We start from the raw sequence: 21,601 nt of genomic DNA, 5'->3' as shown, positions 1-21,601 counted from the left end.
CAGTCTCTTCGTTACATTGTTCGGTTCGCATACGGCCTGGAGATTTCTTTTTCATTGCTGAAGCAGTTCGTTCAAAATTACGTATACATGTTTTAATTGCATGTGCTGATGGAACACGATCGTGGCGTTCTAAATTAAAATAGCGGAATTCTACGTGCCCACCACTCCCAAGTCCAAGCATTCATGATATCTAAATGCCAGGGTGTCGTTGACAGGTTGCCGTACGTTATTCAGTGTTACTAAACGTTCATTGTTGCCAACACAACTTTCAAAATTTCCCATTTTCTTTAATCGCCTTGATGGTATTAGCAAAGAGGCTATGGTGTAGTGCCCAAGATCTTCACGTCAAAAAGTTTAGCCACCTTTTTTTTAGTCTAACAAATCTTATTTTTGAGAGAAAATGAAACAAAATATATTTTACTGATATAAAGTCACACATTTTTATTAAGGCATATGGCATACAAAATTTATAAGAACTCTTGCGTGGCATCATGAAATACTTCTTCTACTACATTCTTTGACAATATAAAACAGGTCTTTTTGTCTCAGTGTATGTGTATGGAAATGTAAATTTCATAGTTTTGGTTATTTACATGGTACCTCAAAGCGGAAAGTTATTTCTTAAGAACTTCATTCTTGAAAGAAAAAAATGAGCATGAAGTCAACAATATTATAAAAGTTTCTACAATAGTAGCAATAAATATATTTTTTTTATTTCAAACATACAGTAATTCTTTTTTTAAATATCAGTTCTTTCACCTACAAATACATAAAAACACAATTAACTTACAAAATGTTTGTAATACTTTCTGCACATCATAATAATAATAATAAAGGAAAACAACACTCATACATACAAAATTTGAAAGCTTTTCTTTTTTTTTTTTTCGCACATACATACAAAGAACAGAAATTACATACAAGCTAAAAGAAATTCTTCTCATCGATCGTGTGCTGATTTATGAAAACTTACAATGATATATAAATATGATCAACAAGATGCACTCAAAGCTTTATTTTTTTTCTCTCTCTCTTTTTCGAAACGCAATTGTTGTTAGAATTAGTTTCAGAGCTACATGCAATCTTATACGGAAAATAAAGCAACCAAGAATTCGAACAATTAAGTACTGATCTGATGAGAATACGTCACAGGTACAAAACCAAGTCTTGATTCGCTTCTTTTGTGAAACCGGCCCGTGATACCTTGGTAAATATTCTAATAATTGCGCTTTTAAAAATCGAATGGCCATACGGCTACTCAGTTCCAATAAATTTTTGGTATTTTCTATGAGTGTTTGAATATTATTGTTCGCTGAAAACTAAGATTTTAGCCACACGATAGAATTGTGTTACGTTGATGAATTAGAAAACTATGCTTGAACTATATTTGAAACGAGGGGAGAAAAGTACTTTTAGTGGTTTGAAAAAAAATGGGGGGGGGGAGTATTTTTAAAGTTATTTTTATCGAAGTCAGCCAATGTGCTTTCTTTAAAATTTAATGAAGAAAATTATTCCAATATTTAAAGTTTTGGGCAACTAGACTACTAGCCCTCCTTATATTTTGTTTACGATTTTAAATATATATACAGCCACCGAAACCATATTCAGATTAAAATAAGTTAACGATTTCCACGTCGTTTCTAATTTTCACTACCTTATAAGAGTAATTATGGAACGTAAAATCAAAATAATTATCGTTTTGAAAATGCCTAGTCAAATGAATCCAATTAATTTTGTAAAATGTAACAAAGGAGGTATTTAAACAAAAATTCACTCTCCGTAATGCTACACTTGTTTTGTTACGATTACTATGTTCTTGCTCGGGCAAAGTGAAATTAATTCAGCAAATAAAACGGAATGGATGTTTCTAACAATATGTTGTTACAAAACTTGGAATGTATTCTAACATATTGAAACAAAAATATACATCGATCAAACTAATAATTTTACAAAATTATGAAATAAATACAGATCGATGGAAACTATCAAAAAGTTTTGATCCATAAATATAAGTGAGCTTTAAATGAAATTTGTTTGTTCTTAATTAGTTATGCTGACAAGGAAAATAATTTTTGGGACAAAAACGGCAAATTCAAAAGAGGTGCATTCTAAAAAAAACACAAGACAGCTAAATCCTACACAAGCTTGGAGGAATAAGTATATTTATTAAGTATACAAGATTTTAATGAGAAAATCTTATCAAGGTGGTGCTAATACTCTCGGAACTGCCTCTCTGTCTTAAATTGTCTCATTATTTTACAATTTTCACACTAATTACTACAGCGTATTAAATGATACATCGTTTTGAAGATACTGTAACTTTTTCATATAATATTCAAAGAAAGACTTTCAATTGTTTGTTTGTCTGTTTGTTAAGGAAAGTGGAATTTGAAAACTGGAAATTTTGAAATTTGGGATAGCCCCCCAGAATCTCCGATTCAATTACTACACAATTATTAATACATAGAATCTCGCAAGTTAAATTTCCAGTCCTAATAATTTAGGAGTAATGATGATATACAAATACGTAGAAATAAGTATATGCAAACTATATATCGTTCTGTCAATAAGTTTCGTATGAATTGACCAATTCTGACAATATCGTCTGAAAGAATTGACCAATTCTGTGCATAACTTCGGAACAAACTGACTACCACGCAACTCAAAGGTGACGTAAGAGAAGTGCAGTAATACCCCTCACACATTCTTCAATCCTTCTTCGACAAATACGTATCACATTTTCACTCCCAAATTTATACTATACTATTTTCAAAGATTATGTAACATTTTTATATTACATTTTAGAATGATACTTTTATGTAGTGTTATAATCAATCGTCCCAAGAGAAATAAGGCAAACATTTAAAACATTCCAAGCTAGTTGCAAGACGTACATAAATAAATAAATAAATAAATAATGATAAAAACATTTTCAGAGTAAACATACAGTAAATGTAAGTTCAGCATATGTGAATGAACTATAAGAGTGTTTCGAATGATGCACGTTTTTCTGATAAATAATTACATTTGAAGAAGTGCGCACCGAATCAGATTTTTGAAATTTCGCGACCGAAAACTTGTTGCCAGAAGTTAACATACACGAACGTTTGTATACACAGAGACATAATCGAAGTGCCAAACGTGATCGTCTGTCTTAAAGGAGAAAGAAATAAAGACACCTGAATTAGATTCGTACACTTTGCTTACATTAATTTCTTACGTTCTATACTTGCTGGAATGACTGAGACGGATAGTTCTTCATTCGAATGAGTTAGACTTTAATTAACTTAGTCTCAATGTCGTGCAAAATTATATTTCGAGTTTACATCTCTGAACCATATATAAGTAGGATAAAATATATAATGTAAGTAAAAATATCCTAAACAATCCACTTTTCCAGGAACACAAATTAATTGAACTCAAAATCGATAAGCAATTCGAATGTCCTGGTATCAGATAGGAATGAAAAACAGAAGGGGGAAAACAAGGAAAGATGTGAAAAGAAATTAAGAAAAGGTGCTTTGTATCACGAAAAGTAAAAAGGTTCTATACTTTATCAAGCTTACTAAAACCTCCAGCCTTTTCATTTTACTGGGAAATGATCTGCTTAACTATCAGAACACATAAAAAGCCCCAGATTAAAGGACATGACTAAAGGTCTTTTCATACGGAAAGGACATTCTTTGAATCAAAGGCAGCAAAATAAAATTGGATTTCATTCGAAAGATAAGTAATGCGCCTACGTATAGTTTAAATTTATTCTGCAGCTTTTGGCCCGAAGAAATGTCCTTTCCTTGTGAAAAGATCTTTAGTTTAACATTACTTTAATTTAACGAATATATATCTCTGCTAGCAATTACTTTCTTTTATTACAACATATCTTTGTAAGTTCTCATCACTCAGCACAAACAGCAATATTATCATTGTTATTTTACGACTCATACATTTATTAATATTAACCACATACAGTACATTGCTATTTACAATGGAATTGCATTGACGGACGCAAAGTCTATTGACTAAGTATTATTTCATTTTGAACTCAGCACTGGCAGTAAAAAACGAGCTACAATTCCCACAAGTATCTACGTATGGTATTCATCTATAAAAGAACTGGAAAATAAAAAATAGTCACTCAAGTACCAGGCCAATCATAACCATGGAACATGAAAATATATCACAGTTGGATGAGTAGAAATAACGCTCTACTCCTATCACACAGCACTAGTCTATATATGACTGTTAAGTAGGGGGGAGGGCTAAAGGGACAATCACATGTTGACTGGTCAAACAAATGATGAAAATCCTGGCAAAGGAGCACGAGATCGAGCCATATTGTTCATGATTATTTGTCCACCATTTAAACTCACTACAGCACTGCCCTCTGGCTCAGAATCAGTGTAACTTGAATAATTTTTTACTGGCTTTTGCCGCTTCCACGACTGCCGTAGCGAATCGTTTACATTGGCATAGTGATTTACGAAGGAATGTGGATCGGAATGTTCACTTTCGTTTTCACTTTCAGACTCCTGCAAAATACAAAAAAGATTTATATTATTGTTATTTCGTAATACTATTATGTATACAATAATGCTACAACACAGAGAAGAATCTGACTGCTGCAGTGATGGCTCTTTCGCTTCCCGAATTATCATTTCAGATACTACCGACACGATCAATTTCCTGTTTGTTGCTTCCGTACAGAATCCGTCTAGCAAGCAAGAGATTGAGGTTCGAATCTCTATCAGTTCATCAATCAGATTTTTCCATGTTATTCCTTTTGTTTGTGTTACAGAATACACAGCTTATATTAAAACTGCAAAACCAACAATATTTGCTAAGATTCCAGCCTGGTTCGATTCCAGCCATGAGAGATTTATGAAATCATGATGTCCGTGGATTTTCTTAGGATTTTTCCCACTTCCTACCACACTTTCATTGCACCACTTCTTTCATAACCATTCATTTTCATTAATCATTCATCTGTTCTAGCCTATCAGGAGATAAAACTAAAGCTTTCACTTTTCCCTATGTGAACAGCTAGATCAACAGCAAGTCAACAGCAAGATCTCATTAAAGTTATTTCGTAAGATGGATTATATTCGATAATCAGGATGAACTTAAAATAAGAAACCTTACCTGTGAATCTGTTGAGCTAATTTCTGAAGGTTTCTCCGTAACACTGCTGTCATCAGGATTCTCGTCATAGCCTTTGACACTCTCATCATCACTGTTGTACGTGACGCTCGCTGGACTTGGCCGCGGAGGAGACTTCCCCATCATTGGAAGCGGAGGTCCTCCTTGGACGCTCTTCCGTCCCAACGAATTTCGCTTATTGAATGTATTTGTCCGCGACGCTTGGTATACCTCAGCAGGAATCTGTTCATGATCATCCACGTCCATTCTCATTGACTCTTCTAAAGCTTTTTGAGCTTTATCTGAAGAAATAAAGAAGATAAAACAATACACTTTATAACTTACAGCTTATATTGACCAATGATGACGTAATAAAAGGAGACAAGGTTAATTTTAATAGTCAACTTGCACACTGTGCTGTATTAAGTGGTAAAAAAATACGAAGCAATGTATCTCAACATATTTTATGCAAATTTCTAATGATTACATCTAAAGCTTCCTCTACAACTGAGCTATCAATGAACCACTTCTAGCTGTAAATCAAAGGTAGTATATGTTACAAACACCATACATAATTAATGCAATACTTAAGTAGGATACGTACGCGTCCTACAAAAACCGATTTTTTGTCCTACTGAACACTAGGAATATCATCGGTGTATTGTTTGAAAAGTTGTGTTTGCTTTTTTCCTTTCATTATTTATTTATTAATTATTATTATTATTAGTAGTAGTAGTAGTGGTGACACCAATTTTCATATAGCTCCCTCCCCGCTGGTCTAATAGCTAGTGAGTGTGCCTTTGATGCACGTGGTCCCGGATTCGAGTCCCAGTGGGAAAGCACACATACTTTAATTTCACTATCATTCAATTACCTCAATCGATAGTCTCCTTATTCTAAAGGACATAACCGTGGGGCACTAAACTAAAAAAGAAAAATCCATTTCATTTTCACTTATTTTCATAGTTTTCCTTGCCTATATATGTGATGAAACATTGTAGTAAGTAATTTACAATAACTCTTACGGCTGTATGGTAGTTTGACTAATATTAAATTGTTAATTTTGTTCGTTTACTCATTTAAGACACGTTGTCTGAGAAAAATGTATTACTTAACGTTTAACTCGAAAGGCAATATAAGCACAATGCTATTCTATGCTTATATTTTCTTGCTGTGCGTTTATTTTAGGACTAACTTCAGTTTTATGTGATTTTAGTGCAATGCAGTGCATCACATTTTTGTCATATTTTGTTACTCAGATAAAGTGTAACATACTTTTATCTCCACAAAAATATAAAAGTCCACTACCATATGATACGTATAATTGTATACCGTCTTTTGGACTTACGTGGGGCTAAAAGTGAAACAGCAATTGTTTTCAAATTTTCTAGAGTAGGTGTGTAAAGAAGTAAGCGTAGAAAAGCTGGGAACCTACATTTTAAAGGAATAATAAGATGAATGCTTCCGTTCAAGAATGTAACATTAAGTTGTAAGTTTTATTACCATTACAAATAGTTATTCTAAGGAAAAGAGCACTTGCAGAATTTTAATAACCCAAAATTTGTTCATTTTCTAATATTTAATGCTTCTTTCGTTAAGCATAGTCCATTACGATTTTATCCAAGAGATCCGCAATATTTACGTCTTTATAGACTGTTGAAATAATGCACTTTAATATACCTGTATAGAATATATTCTTTTTATGAAAAAAAAAAAAAAAAAAGGTGTTTAAGTATAAATTGTTACAAGTGTTTAGATAACACTGTAGGTTAAAATGAAGTAATGAAAGCGACTAGCACATTTTTTAAAAGTTACATGGTATGATTAACCTAATAATGCCAAAGTATTTATACTAGAGAGAGAATTTCGAGAGCCGCTGCTGCTCTCATCCACGGTCATTCAAGTGTAAAAATCAATTAATACGTTGAACTCACATTTATTAGTTCATACCAAACATTCAACAAAATATAAATCCTGACATATATTGGCAAGGGCGCCCATGTTGTGGTTTCCAAGTGGGGGCAAATATAAGCGAGGTTCCAAATATAGTTTCAAATTTTGCTATAACTAATGTAAAAATTCTATTGGGCTTTCGATATTCCCAAGTACGATTTTCTCTTAGGGGGACGAGCGCCCCACCTTGCTCCCGCCTGATGGGCGCCCTTGTATATTGGCCAACGACCAATCCTACCATTCACATACATCGAAAAAATATCACAAAAATTAAATAAAAATACCAAACTAAATAAACGAACCCTTCTGGGAAAATTAACTGTTGTGAGTCTATTATAGAGCATACCATACATCAGATATCCAGAAATTAAAACTATTTTATATTACACGAAGGATCCAGATATCAATCCTTTGACTGATTATAACAAAAGAAAGGAACTCCTTATGAATCTTTAGAAACACCTGGAAGATCATTGGACAACTGAATAGGAACTGGAAGATTATACTGAACAGAGAGAAGAAAAATAGAAGATCTTATTGGACGTTATATGTATGAATTTAGAAAGAAGATAAATGCAATACTGTATTGAACGTTACAGCATTCAGAAGGAATATATACGCAAGATTAGATTTAACGTTACATGCATCCAGAAAGAAGATAACTGAAAGATCATACTGAACGTTATATGCATTCACAAGATAACTGCAAGATCTTATTGAATGTTACACGCATTCAGAAAGAAAATAAATGAAAGACCTCATTGAACGTTACATACATTCAGAAGGTAACTGCAAAATCTTATTGAATATCAGCAAGAAGAAAAATGAAATATCTTATTGAAAGTTATATGAATTCCGAAAGAAGATAATTGCAGGATCTTACTGAAAGTTATATGCATTTCGAAAGAAGATAATTACAGAATCTTATTGAAAGTTATATGCATTTCGAAAGAAGATAATTGCAGGATCTTATTGAAAGTTATATGCATTTCGAAAGAAGATAATTACAAAATCTTATTGAAAGTTATATGCATTTCGAAAGAAAATAATTACAGAATCTTATTGAAAGTTATACGCATTTCGAAAGAAGATAACTGAATGATCTTATTGAACTTTATATGCATTGAAATGGAAGATAATGCAAGATCTTATTGAATATTACATCCATTCAGAAAAAAGATAAAAACAAGATCTTATTGAAAGTTACATGCATTCAGAAAGTAGATAAATCCAACTTTGTATATAAATACAAGAACTCATTAAAAGTTACATGCATTGAGACAGAAGATAACTGCAGGATCCTATTTTATTTTACAAGCGTCTTCGGTCTCGTAAGTTAATAACTGTTATTTTCTTTTTATGTATAATAAATAAATCACTGCCGTATACTTACGTTTGTATTTATAATCTTTGCTTTTCACACAAAGCACGGCAATTATCATTATAATGATGATAATTGAAATGGCAGCTAATACAACAACAAACCAAGTTCGTCGATAAAATGGCTCGTGGTGCTGGTAACTGTAGTCAAGATACAGTTTGGACGGCGTTAACACCTACAAGGAAACAAATCATACAATGAATAACAATAAAAAAATTATATATATATAAATGTCATCTACTACTAGTGACGCCGTGTACTATAGAAGGACCGGCAGGATGCTGTGCGATTAAAGAAAGAAAAAGAAAAGGTAAAAAGGATCAGCAGAGTACTATGTGATGAAGAAAAGTAAGTTGGAGATTAAAAGGCCGTGTAGATGAAACAGCAGTAAGACCAGCAATAATATACGGTAGTGAAATATGGGCAATCACAAGGATCCAGGAAAAGATGGAAGTGGCGGAGATGAGAATGTTAAGATAGATGTGTGGTGTGACGAGAAAGGCTCGAGTAAGAAACTATTATGTAAGGTCGAATCCTTGAGTAAAATTTTGAAGAATGAAGTCAGAGATGAATCGGACATGAGAACAAAGAAACGACGACTATGTGAGAAAAAATTGAAAAACCGAAAATAGCAAGAAAAAAGAAGAGGAAAAAACGTAAGATGAGATGGAAGGTATGAGATGATTTAATGGGAAAATAATAGGAAAGAGAGAACGCCCAAGATAGAAGAAAAATGGAGGAAAGAATTAAAGATAAAAACGCTGACAAAAAACAAAATTCAAAAAATCATATGCGTCTTATACCCGCTGCAGTGATTTTGATTACTTAAATTTTAATAAGTTTTCCGGATTCTGAGTTGTTTAAGTCCCTTGCTTTCCTACTATATACAACGAAATTGTAGTTACAGTTCAATGTCTCAGTAAATGCAGTTTCGATACAATCGTTCTGTATACCATTTTACAGAATGTAAGCTTTTCTCTGGACGCGATTCCCAGAAGTAATTGCGACTTTATATTTAGTTAGGCATTGGTAACTCCATGTATGTTTCTTGCTAAAAATATCACTTTACACTTAAACATACAAACAAACAAAAGAACTCTCTCCGAATAAATTTCTTCTTAATCAATGTTTTAGCCAGTAATTTCCTCTTGAATATACATACTAATACCAGTAATACATATATGAGCTATCTTTTATATTTTTAACCTAAATCTGTTCAGAAGACTTATTCACTCTTATCTAAAAGCTTCGTCGAAGATGGTAGTGTCACCCACCGAAAATGCAACAGCTAGCAACTTCGAACAAGCTGAGTAACTTATGTACTGTTCTGATCAGTTCCTGACACTTCTTTTTAGCTATCTCCAATATCATTCTCTTTCTCTAACTTTTCTAACACTTTATAATTACTTTCACTTTTTATTTTATTTTATTTATTTATTTATTCTATTCTTCTTTATATTCAGCCATTAAAAAACCTTCTAATCGCCTGCTTTTCATAAAAACCTCTTTCGTAGTATCCATGTTTCTGCACCGTAGAATGCAATACTCCACAATAAACACTTCATCAGTAATTTTTACTTAATTCTTTATTGAAAGACCCACACAATATTTTTTCTAAAAGCTTTTTTTCTTTCTTTTCTAAATACTATAGCACCAGGTGAATAAACACGGACTCAAACAACATAAAAATCAGATATTAAACAGAACTCACAGCATCATCCGAGTACGCAGGATAGCTAATTCCATATTTGTTGTATGCTATTACACGGAAAGCGTACGATGTAGAAGGCAACAGGTTCTGGTATGAGATTATGTATTCCTCCATAGGTCCTTTGGTTGTTCTTACTACAGTTTGCCACTTCGTATCCTCTGTAAAAAAAAAAACAGAAATGAAACGATATAATCAATTTTGTTGTTACATTTATGGACACAAGTATAAACCGCGAGTTTTTTTGAGAACTAGTGATCCCAACTAAAACGTTAACGAAATTAAAAATGTAATTCCGTAATAGATCTAGTTCAATTTTGTATATCATTTTCTACAAGATTAGGGTACTACAATTGTTTGATATCTGAACAGGACTTCAATGAACGAGAACGCTCATCATCAACATATTTGAAAACCACCGAAGTCATTCCAAAAACTAACTGGTTCAAACTAGCTTTGCTATCTTAAATAACTTAAACTAAAAATAAAAAAAACCGCTGAGCAAAGCAACGTTTATGTAAAAGTATTAAATGTGTAACAGTTTCACCAACTAACTAACTGAACACATTGACTTTATCAGATATCGGTAACGATCTGGAAACAATGTTAAGAAAATAAATAAGTGCTGCAGAGAAAATATAGTATCGTGTGATATATCTCTTAATGCAGGGATGCAAATAACTGGTGCGGGCGACTATTTAATATCATACCGAACGTAAGTAAATGATTCGTGTTGTGGGATGTGAGCTAGTAGCTTTTTTTCTTGAGCTAATAAAATTCTGTTGCTTATTTGCAACACTGTCTTAATGTAATAAAGAAAGTTCACACACGAGAAAGAAAATTATTGTCCATTCAAGGTTGGCTGGTTGGATTGGGCTTAACGTGCGATCCGAACTACATAACTCCCACCGGGAATCGAATCCATGTCTCCCGTACCGAAGACATGCTCGCTAACTACATCGCCATGAGAAAGCTCCCATTAAACTTGGTTGTCATGCTGCAAGAACCTTGTAGCTATCATTTAAAAAATCTTGCAACCAGACAATATTTCTCCAGTCTACGATGAATCTTTATTCTTTGGAGTGTTTTGCCCAATGAACACCATATATCACTGACATAATTAATTGTGTGTGTAAAGTATTTGCTTATAACATACTGCATGCAGGAAGAAAGAAAACACTGATGATACATGAATTAGAAACTCCAACTGCAAGTAAGCTCAAATCTTGCAAATGTTGCGAGATATTGGAAAAATAATCGAAAAAAATATCCCAAAAATGACATGATACCCCTTGCCGATTTTTATCAAGATGTTTTTCACTTGTGTCTGTAAAGGGACATGTACAGATGTTGTGAGGAATAACAAGGAGATTCATGCTCATAAGTGAATGATGCGCTCTGTAGAAAGCGTAAGTTCAGCTAGTAAAATATGAAAATGTTAACCGTTTTTCAGAACGATACTACCTTAGAATAACATTAAAAGCTTCACTTTCGTTGTTACAAAGCCACCTGAAAGAGTCTAGGAAATCTCGACACAAAGAAATACTGTTAAACAAATTTAGAAATAAAATTTTTAAAAAAGAAAAAGAGAAATAAGTTGGGGGTAATCGAGAATGAAATATAGAAAAGAAGCACGAAAGAAATAAATATATTGATGGATTGATATTATTTACTCATTTGATACACTTTAATTTTATGTATCCAGAAGTTTGATATAAGATAACGAGATGAATCGAAGTAATGAATTAGAAAACAGACGAAAGACTGACTATGGCTATAACACAACCTATTTAAGATTCCTAACACTCAACTATTGTGCGTCCTAAAAATTCCAATCGGATGATTATATTCCTGGTATAATTTCGACAATTAATTCTGTCGCTTTCGAAAGCCAGATACTAAAGACGAGTTTCGGCTTTACAAATATTTTTACGTTATTTAAATTCGTCTTTTTTTTGCATAGAAACCATAAAATCACTCATAGTTTTTTTTTAAATGTTGGTGATCACTACACACACTAACTCATAACTTGGCGGCACCAATATGACAACAATCTAAGATGTACTATTTGTACACAGTTTATACAATTTACACTATTTCAGTTAACCTCAGTTGCTTTATTATTCTTCTTGCCTAACCCATAGACAAATTGCTTCAACTTATGAAAGAAACAGAATTGATTACCGAAATTATGCTAAGGACATAATCATCTGATTAGTAGGACATAATTAATAGGTAAGTATTATTTTAGAAGACACATTAAATTGATCGAATTCGGAAGAAAGAAATAAGGATATTTTTCAGGTTCATTCTGAAATAATTAGACTAACGTATTATTACATTATAGTTAACTTTTACACTAGTACCATCTATACGACAATTCTACCAAACACCGTACTTCAAGCTTGCCTATCCTAATACTTGAAGTCAGACTTAAAGGACCTGAAACAAATGCTGAAGTGCACTGTTCGTTCAATTTCAAATAAGCGGCAATAAATAAGAACTCATTTATGAACAGATAATACCCATTTTATTTCATTTCCCATAGATTTGCCCCTTTTAAGCCCAAATCTTCGTATATTTTCGTCTTTTGAAAACTACGACACAACTAGAAACATAGATATACTACTGTATGTAGAAGATAGATATATTACTACATGTAGATGAAAATGTATTACTAATCTACCTGAAATATTTATTTTGTATGCAAGGAACAAATTGTATATGTCTCTTTATTCTCCAGCTGGAACATGTTAAACTTTTACAAAAAATGAAAGAAAATCACAAAATAATCACTGCACAATATTTCAGGTTGTAGACATAAGTTTTTGTTTCAAAAAAGAAAAAGTAATTAAAAAATCAAGATCAATCAATATTGAAGTAATTACAAAACTATTCATGAGAACACTTGCCTTTTCGTTTGCTTTCAATGTAGTACCCAAGGATTGGTCCCTTCCCTGTTAATCCATTTTTCCACTTCATATTAACCGTTGATATAGTTTTCGTAACGGAGAAATCTTTCGGATGGCTTGGTGACCCAGGCTGAGGGCCTGTAGTAACATTCATAGAAACAGGAGGTCCGTAATCGATTGTCTGCGCTCTCACTGTAAAAGTATACTTCACCTCCTCTTCTAAGCTGTATACATTAAGACTAGTACCAGAAACGGTTTGCGTTACTTGTTTGCTAAATCCTGAAAAATAAAATAATATTTTTTGGATACTATTCAATTTATTACTTAACAACATATGTACTCAAGGTTCAATAGTGTTTCTTTTCTTTCTTTAGACTCATAATAACTTACACAATAATGATTTTACGTTGTTACATTCATTAGTTATATTTGCTATATACAATAAATTAGTAGCAAAACATGCTTTAAGCTGTTTTTCGGCAGGAAAAAAATCCGAACACAATTAAGAAAATTTGTCTGAAATTTTCTGTGATCACTGTTCTCCTGAAGATACAAATCGCTAAGCAATAGTAATTCATTTCATCGAGTGTAAATTACACTTTTACATGTAATTTAAATTTTCATGTGCAACTTGTCGTAATGACAATGACGGTGATCGTAAAAGAGATCTGCGCGATTTAATATACTCGAAGTTAAAATCAAGAATTGAGCTGCACTAGCTAGTATATATATTTTTATATAAAGTATATATTTTTGAAAGGCGGATTAATATTAAGCATTTCTTACAATACTAAAAAATTTAAACCATATAACACATATATATTCTGGCGTATCACACATCAAATCATCTATAAGGCAAATACTATAGTTAAAACTTAAAGAAAGAATTAGAATTTGGTTGTATCATATAAACAAATCTTCGAAACTTCCAACTTTAAAAGGTTTCCACTAACGTATACTACCACGTGGGGACGTTTTGGAACCCCTAGAGGTTTTCAACATGACATAACTCATAAACGAATAAGATTCTTTTATGTTCTTCCCAGTATATAGTGATTATGTGGAATAAAAAAAAACATTGTTTGTTAGTACATTGCTGAACTGTAGATGTAACGAGTATTTTACTTTGAAATCCTAAAAGAACCGTGTGGTAATATTGATATATTATACGAGACTCACTAGAAAAGTTTTGGAGACATTTAGCTCTCGGTACGCATATATATATCTTTATTTCAACTCTTATAACTTTTCGAAGAATCCTCCCCAACATTCGATACAACGTTTCATGCTCCCAAACCAATCCTGGAAGCACTGCTGCCACAGGATTTCAAGCACTGACCAAACTTTTTCTTTATAGGCATTCACAGCATCTTCACGGGTGGCTGCTTTACCAGGAAAGACGAAAACAGATGACCTGTTATTTGTCTTTGGGTCAAACTGGTAAATCCAGGTTTCGTTACCCATCACAATGTCTGAAAACCTCCTCGAATAGCCATTTTGAAATTTTTGAAGCATGTATTGACAACATTCCACTCTTGTCTGCTCTTCCAGAGAAGAAAAATTCGTAGCTCGCGTAATGCTGCACGATAGCACGATCCGATGTTATATGTATTCTGGTAATTACGCTATTATGAGCAGAATATGAGTATACAACAGCAAAGTAAAAGAAACTGGCTCTATAAACAGCTATCGTCATATGTCCTGCAACATATATTTACACTGTTAAATTTCATTAGCATATAAACGCCAGGGTTCCCACTCGTCCTGAAAATGTCCTTGAATTGATTTTGTCCTGGAAACATCCTAGAAATGATCTTGAAAATGTATTTCTGTCCTTGAAATTTACAGAAATACGAAATGTCAGGTCAAATTTTTCATAATTATAATGAAGATTTTAATTGATTGCTATTTTTAGGGGTGTTAGGCAAAAGAATAATAAAATAATAATAATAATAATAATAATAATAATAATAATAATAATAATAATAATAATAATAATAATAATAATAATAATAATAACGCTCCGCTTTGTGTATTTAATTAAATATTCGCTGCACAAGATACTGTACTTTTCATTTCACTGTTGTGAGTTTCGAATCTAGAATTGCAACCCTGTTATACCTTCCTGTGTCGAAGTCCTGGAAAACTGGTGATTTGTTCTGGAAACATCCTGGAAATGTCCTGGAATTTTTTGGAGAAAGACAGTGGGGACCCTGAAACGCTATAAATTGTTTGGAAGAAAGAAGAAGAAGCAAGATGCAATAAAGACTAAGAGGATTAAGTGAAATATTCCCTACGGAACATTTTTCACGCTAATACACAATGTGAATGTAAAAGGAGATTACGTTTATTGAAAACGCATTTCGTGTGCTTCTTGCATGTAAAATATAAGACTCATCTAATTAAACAACGCCTAATAACATATAAAAAGTACTTTTGTTTTCTTTTTTGCTGTTCTTTATAGGTTAAGTCATGAGTAAGTATAACTCAACTTACTTTCATTTTGTTCTGCTGTTTCGTAGCTAACAATATAACCAATAATTTCACCATTTTTCTTTTCTGGCGGATCCCATACCACTTTTAAAGAAGTCATGGTAATATCTAAAAATCTTAAGTTAGTTGGAGGTCCTGGTATGCCCTGGAAGAAACAAATAGTAGGTATACATTTTATTGTATCGGATTCAGGGAAACTTAATGATACTAAAATTTTCTCTGATTTCTAATACTAATTATTACATAGATTAAAAATCAATTACAAATATGAATACTAAAATAGAACAAGAACGAAATTTAAGTCTTAACTTTTGCTTATCTTGCACGTCACTCAATTTCTTAAAGAGTCCCATACCTAATTCTTATCTTTTAATGAGAACTGTTCAGTAGTTTCAAGAATAAAAGGACAGATAAACAGTGACAGAGAACTGAGTACACGGGATAAAGATTTGAAAATCCATCAAAATAGCTCAAGAAACTACATTTTTAAAATAACTATTATGCATTATACATAACTCATTGGCAATATACGTACGTATAACAGCTTTACTTGTATATGTTTTATTATTTTGAGTTATTTTCAAATGTTTACGAACTTTTTACGCCGTATGTCCATTTGTTTGTTAGCTTTTTCTTCCTGATAATGTAAGACGTTTCCCACTGAACTGTCTTACTAACCTAGTAGAATAAGTAAAGCTACCCATCCTATACAACCGAAATCAGACAACTTTCAACATGATGTTTTTATATAGATATAATCTTTGATATAATGAATACTGACTTGACTTTATTTTCTACACTAGACTTAAGAATTTATGAAAGCTTTCTCTTCTTCCTGTTTGTTTTAACTTCATCCACACTTTTGTTTTAATTTTAATTTTTCTTTCACTACAGAATATAAATATCTTGACCACTGAAAGTAACTTCAAAAGCCAGTTGGGGAATATTATGTAAATATATTATTGGGAATTATGTTTACTTTATGTATTGTTCTTTGTGTTTTATATTTATTTATTTATTTATTTATTTATTGTTTTTGTTTTCATACACCGAAACGTTTTTTTTTAAAAAAAAGAATACAAGTACAGAAAGGTACTTATGCAGTGGATCCATCATGGATCACCAACTTAATCCGTTCCGTACCGCTGTTCGCGAACCAAAATTATTTTTTTTTCATTGAAATTAATGTAAATAAACTCGTTCTAGTCATACAAACATGACACTTTCTTTCTTTCTTTCTTTCTTTTTTTTTTTTTTTTAATCACTCAGGCAGTTGTAACAAGTTGACATATTACAACGTCACGACGCAGCTTAGTTCTCACTTAACGTTTGTATTGTCTGTTTTCAGTTTTTACTAGCCTGATCTTGTACACTTTCAAAATTGAAATAAAAACTAAAGGAGGCGTAGAAAAGTTAAATATTCACTGCAGGAACCAGGGCCGGATTTAGCATTTTGGCGCCCCTAGGCCCAATATTTTTTTCCGCCCCCTAGTCTGGTTAAAGTTACTTTCCTAAAAACCTTTATTAAAAATTATATCAGGCCTATATGTTAATTGCTTAAACACCAACAAGAGTGGTGAACTTTACCAACAATTATTTGTTCCAATGGACTTCAAAATCAGAATGCTTTATTAGCCTGATTTTTTAAAATCAATTCAAAAAATGTTACGTTATGGCTAATTATTTTTATTTCTAGATATTTTTTTAATTTTTTTCTTTCGGCCGTGCGCCCCTTGGGAGCTTGCGCCCATAGGCCCGGGCCAACCGGGCCTATTGGGAAATCCGGCCCTGGCAGGATCGTGAGCAGGCAGACACTTTAGTGATTAGGTGTTTTCCCGCGATGAGAGACTATAGAAAATATATAAAATTATCATTAATCCAAGACAAATACGTAACACTGAAGTAAATGTGCTTAGGCTTCTTATTGCTGCTATCACCAACACTTCTTATTTCGCAGAAGCCATAACAAAAGCTAAAATAGCACAAATAGTGCAACAAAAAGCAATAAGTAAATAGCAATTTCTGAATACAGCATTCTGACAAATAATGTTTATGGCAAACGCGCGAAAGCGCTACTGGCGGGTGAGATTCTGGATACAGGCATGTGTGAGCTTTCGTATGCCGAAATATCGTTCGTAAGCCGAAGGCAAAATTGTTAACAAAGCTTGTTTGTGAACTGATTTTTAAGCGAAAAGAGAAGTTCATAAACCTTAGGTCCACTATATTTTATTTATTTATTGCTTATATATATAATTTGTTTGTGCAGTTTTCAACCAGAAATGGACTTGCGCTGTAATAAAACTTCCAATAGATGAATTGGAATGTCTTACAAGAAGTTGGAGCTGTGAAAGATAAGTAAACATCATCCAAGTACGGAAGTTATTAATCTGTGACCACATTAAACATTTAAATTTATCATAAAATTTGGATTTTCGTTATTCGTTCGTTTAACTATTTTAAGGTATTTTATTTTAAAGTAAGAATGTAAAGTATATGTATTTTAAAGTAAGAAAATCTCCTCCAGTGCTTTACCGGGAGATATGGTTCCTAGTATTGAGGCTACATTACCTCTCTGCACCGCCATGCTTATTCTTTGGATTAGGAAGCTGGTTGCCCTTTCATCACCGGATAAGTGTGTGATGCGTTTTCCTACTTCCTTTATATATATATAACACATTTATATCATTAAATACAGAGCTCACAGTTTATTTGAGATAACCGAAAATTCTACTTGTTTCAAATACTACAAAAGAGTAAAAAAGCTACAAGAGGAGTTCATAAACCTTAGGTCCACTACATTTTATTTATTTATTGCTTATACCTGGAAAGTCTTGACAGTAACTGGCTCTGATCTCGGTCCGTCTCCAGCTGGATTGAAAGCCAAAATTTCTATTTTGTATAACGTAAACTTGTCAAGAAATACAAGACTATGTGAATTGTATGTTGCAGGTACTACTTCCAGCTCTTCTTGCTCTGGCGGCTGATCACTGGCTAGGTAAAATATCTGAAAGAAATATGGTAAGAAATTTTAGTTGAAAAAAAATCTTTACAATCTTAACTGTACGTACGTTAGTTGGATAATCAGAGTAATTCAGACATTAAATTGGGAAAAAAAAAAAAAAAAAAAAACAACGCACAACGGCATCTTTAGCTTAGTATTTTCCAATTATCAAAGAAAAAAACTCTTACAGATACGCGCCACTTTTGAATTATTGGACTTAAGCTATATTCCTTCGTTTTTTCACCTTTTGTCTTTCCTTTTATTCCTACAACCAGCTAAAGAAGCCCGTTTTGAAAAATTGATAACACATTTGGGTATTCAATATTTACTAACTTTTATCTTTACTTCTTAGTGATAAAATCCGGTGATAAAACTATGTACTCGTTGCTCTTTGCTACCGCTATAGACAAATTTTCCAACTATTGCTTACATTAAAGTATTATGTGCATCATTGTCAGAAGTATAAGCCACCACTAGGAGAAATCAAACAATAATATATAATATCTCTAATTAACACTGCGTATTTTTCATGAAGAATACATAAATAATTAAATAAAATATTCCAGCGGAGTAGAAACTATCAACTATATCACATTGGCAACAAATGACATTCTTTTTTAATGTCAAAAATATTTCTTGAAAATTACGCATAAGAATTTACCCTCAATCACGTCATTTTGTTCAACTCGGATGTGATCTATCGATTGAATTATGTCTTATCCTTGGACAATATTAGACTTATCCTTGGACAATATTTGACTTATCCTTGGACAATATTGTAATTAGACTTGTTCTTCGACAATATTATAGTTAATCTTATCCTTGAACAATATTATAGTTAGTTTTATCCTTGGATAATATTGTAGTTAGTTTTATCCTTGGACAATATTATAGTTAGACTTGTCCTTGGACAATATTGTAGTTAGTTTTATCCTTGGACAATATTGTAGTTAGTTTTATCCTTGGACAATATTATATTTAGACTTGTCCTTAAACAATATTGTAGTTAGTTTTATCGTTGGACATTGGACAATATTATAGTTAGACTTATTCTTGGACAATATTATAGTTAATCTTATCCTTGGACAATATTATAGTTAATCTTATCCTTGGACAATATAGTTAATCTTATTCTTGGACAATCATAGTTAGTCTTATCCTTGGACAATATCATTGATAGTCTTATCCTTGGACAATAATATAGTTAGTCTTATCCTTGGACAATATCATTGATAGTCTTATCCTTGGACAATATCATAGTTAGTCTTGTACTTGGACAATACTGTAGCTAGTCCTATTCTTGGACTGTTAAGCAAACAAAAATTTAGAGTTGAAGTGCTAATCATTATTTTCGGCTGTGTCTCAATAACTACACTGTGAATTGTTGTCTTCTGAGTCACAATAGAAGGCCTGACTAGTGTGTAGTTCAGTATCAGTTCTATCTTAAGATGGCGTAGTTATCGTACAGCATCAGCTTTTAAGTTTACGAGAAAAATAATGTAGTTTTGCTCGATTTTTCGAAAACTGCTTATGAGAATTTATACTCTCCTTATATTATTTTGGTTAACTCAATGACTTTTATAGATTCGTAGAGCTCTCATTTCTGGATTTTTTTTTTTTTCCCTATTGAACGCTAATAATATTGTGAAATTTTAACTTTCTATATTAAATGAATCTCTAAGATCACTTAATTCTTCTTCTTTCCTTTCCTAATATTAGCTTAGATGACGATTACATAACTTCAGAAGTCAAAATATCATCCTTAAATTTACAATTAAAGGCACTGAAACAGAAATCTACAGTATATTCTTGCTAATCCGGCTCTCAAAAGTCCGTCCTCTCAGCAATCCGGTCCCTACATCTGGCGTTTGCTACATAACGGTTGTATTTGTTTATACTGTAATAGCGGGAAAATACATACAATACTATTGTGGCCTCCGTTTTTTGTTGCCTGGAAAGCAGTTGCGTGATAATGCATCTTCATTGCTTCAACTGAACATTTGGGACATATTTCATAGTGAGTGATAATCTACGTATAATCTGAAACATTAAGTTTATATATATGTAATGTATGTAACCTTATATTTAATAAAGTATAGTACTATATGTGTTAAATTCAATTTCAGATACTCTCAATAATCCGACACTTTCGCTAATTCAGCACCCTTCTTTGCAAGAAATGGCCGTTTTAGCGAGAGTCTAGTATATTTTATTTAATTACAGTGCACCCTTTGTATAAAAAAAAATAAAATGATTTCTTTTAGTTTAACGTTTTACGATCATGCCCCCTTAGGCTAAAGAAGACTAATGATTAATGAAAGTGAATGATGTGAAATTAAATTTTTGTGCTCTCCCACCGGGAATGAACCCAGAGACCACGTACACCGAAGGCATACGTGCTAGCCACTAGACCAGCAGGAAGGGTTCTTCTTTGTGTAGTATCACTAAACAGTATACATATAGTTAGAAAAAGCAAGTTGTGTTGCATTAATTTCTTTAGCCTCAAAAGAAACAACACTGATTTTAGAAACAAATTATTCTCTTGTAGAGCGTTGACGAAAGAAAATACGCGAAGGACATAGGTTTCTGACCATTACTTCATCTGAATGTTTCATAATTTCCGCGGTTTATTTTTATGACATTTCATAAACACCAGGATAGTATTTAAACTTACTATACAAAAAGCTCAATTAGCTTATAAATGAGCTTACCTTGTATCCTAAGAGAGCACCATTTTGTCTTCCCTTTTCTGGAGGCTTCCATTTCAATTGAACTTCTGTTGAGGACAAAGCATACGCTTCAACGTCTTGCGGTTCGCCAGTAGGAACGGCCTCACCAACATATACTGTGGACGGAACACTTGGCGGGCCTAAACCTTGAGAGTTGAAAGGCACAACAACAATTTCGTAATTTTTATCACGCATTAAGTCATGGAGAGTTGTTTCCTTTGCCTGCAATAGAGACAAAATATATGTTTAGGATTATGTTTTATGTCGAAAGAAACAATGTTTGTTTTA

At 32.5% G+C, this 21,601-nt stretch overlaps 1 protein-coding gene across 1 annotated transcript in view; it reads right to left on the bottom strand.

Moving 5' to 3' along the window:
- Window positions 1-413: 413 nt before the first annotated feature.
- Window positions 414-21,601, bottom strand: part of sdk (sidekick cell adhesion molecule) — a 270,789-nt gene continuing 249,601 nt past the window's right edge. Inside the window, exons 28-35 of the mRNA XM_081750916.1 lie at window positions 21,296-21,535; window positions 18,405-18,587; window positions 15,587-15,728; window positions 13,091-13,369; window positions 10,182-10,339; window positions 8,483-8,645; window positions 5,140-5,438; window positions 414-4,529 (exon numbers count right to left, since the gene is read on the bottom strand). Of these exons, the coding sequence (XP_081607042.1) occupies window positions 4,287-4,529; window positions 5,140-5,438; window positions 8,483-8,645; window positions 10,182-10,339; window positions 13,091-13,369; window positions 15,587-15,728; window positions 18,405-18,587; window positions 21,296-21,535 (1,707 nt within the window). The 3' untranslated portion in view covers window positions 414-4,286. The remainder of the gene's footprint in view (window positions 4,530-5,139; window positions 5,439-8,482; window positions 8,646-10,181; window positions 10,340-13,090; window positions 13,370-15,586; window positions 15,729-18,404; window positions 18,588-21,295; window positions 21,536-21,601) is intronic.

The sequence above is a fragment of the Thermobia domestica genome, chromosome 3 (genome assembly GCF_964235325.1).
Source record: "Thermobia domestica chromosome 3, izTheDome1.hap1.1, whole genome shotgun sequence".
Classification (NCBI taxonomy): domain Eukaryota; kingdom Metazoa; phylum Arthropoda; class Insecta; order Zygentoma; family Lepismatidae; genus Thermobia; species Thermobia domestica.
Note: the sequence above shows the minus strand (reverse complement) of the source record. Positions and strands in the feature narration are given on the sequence as shown.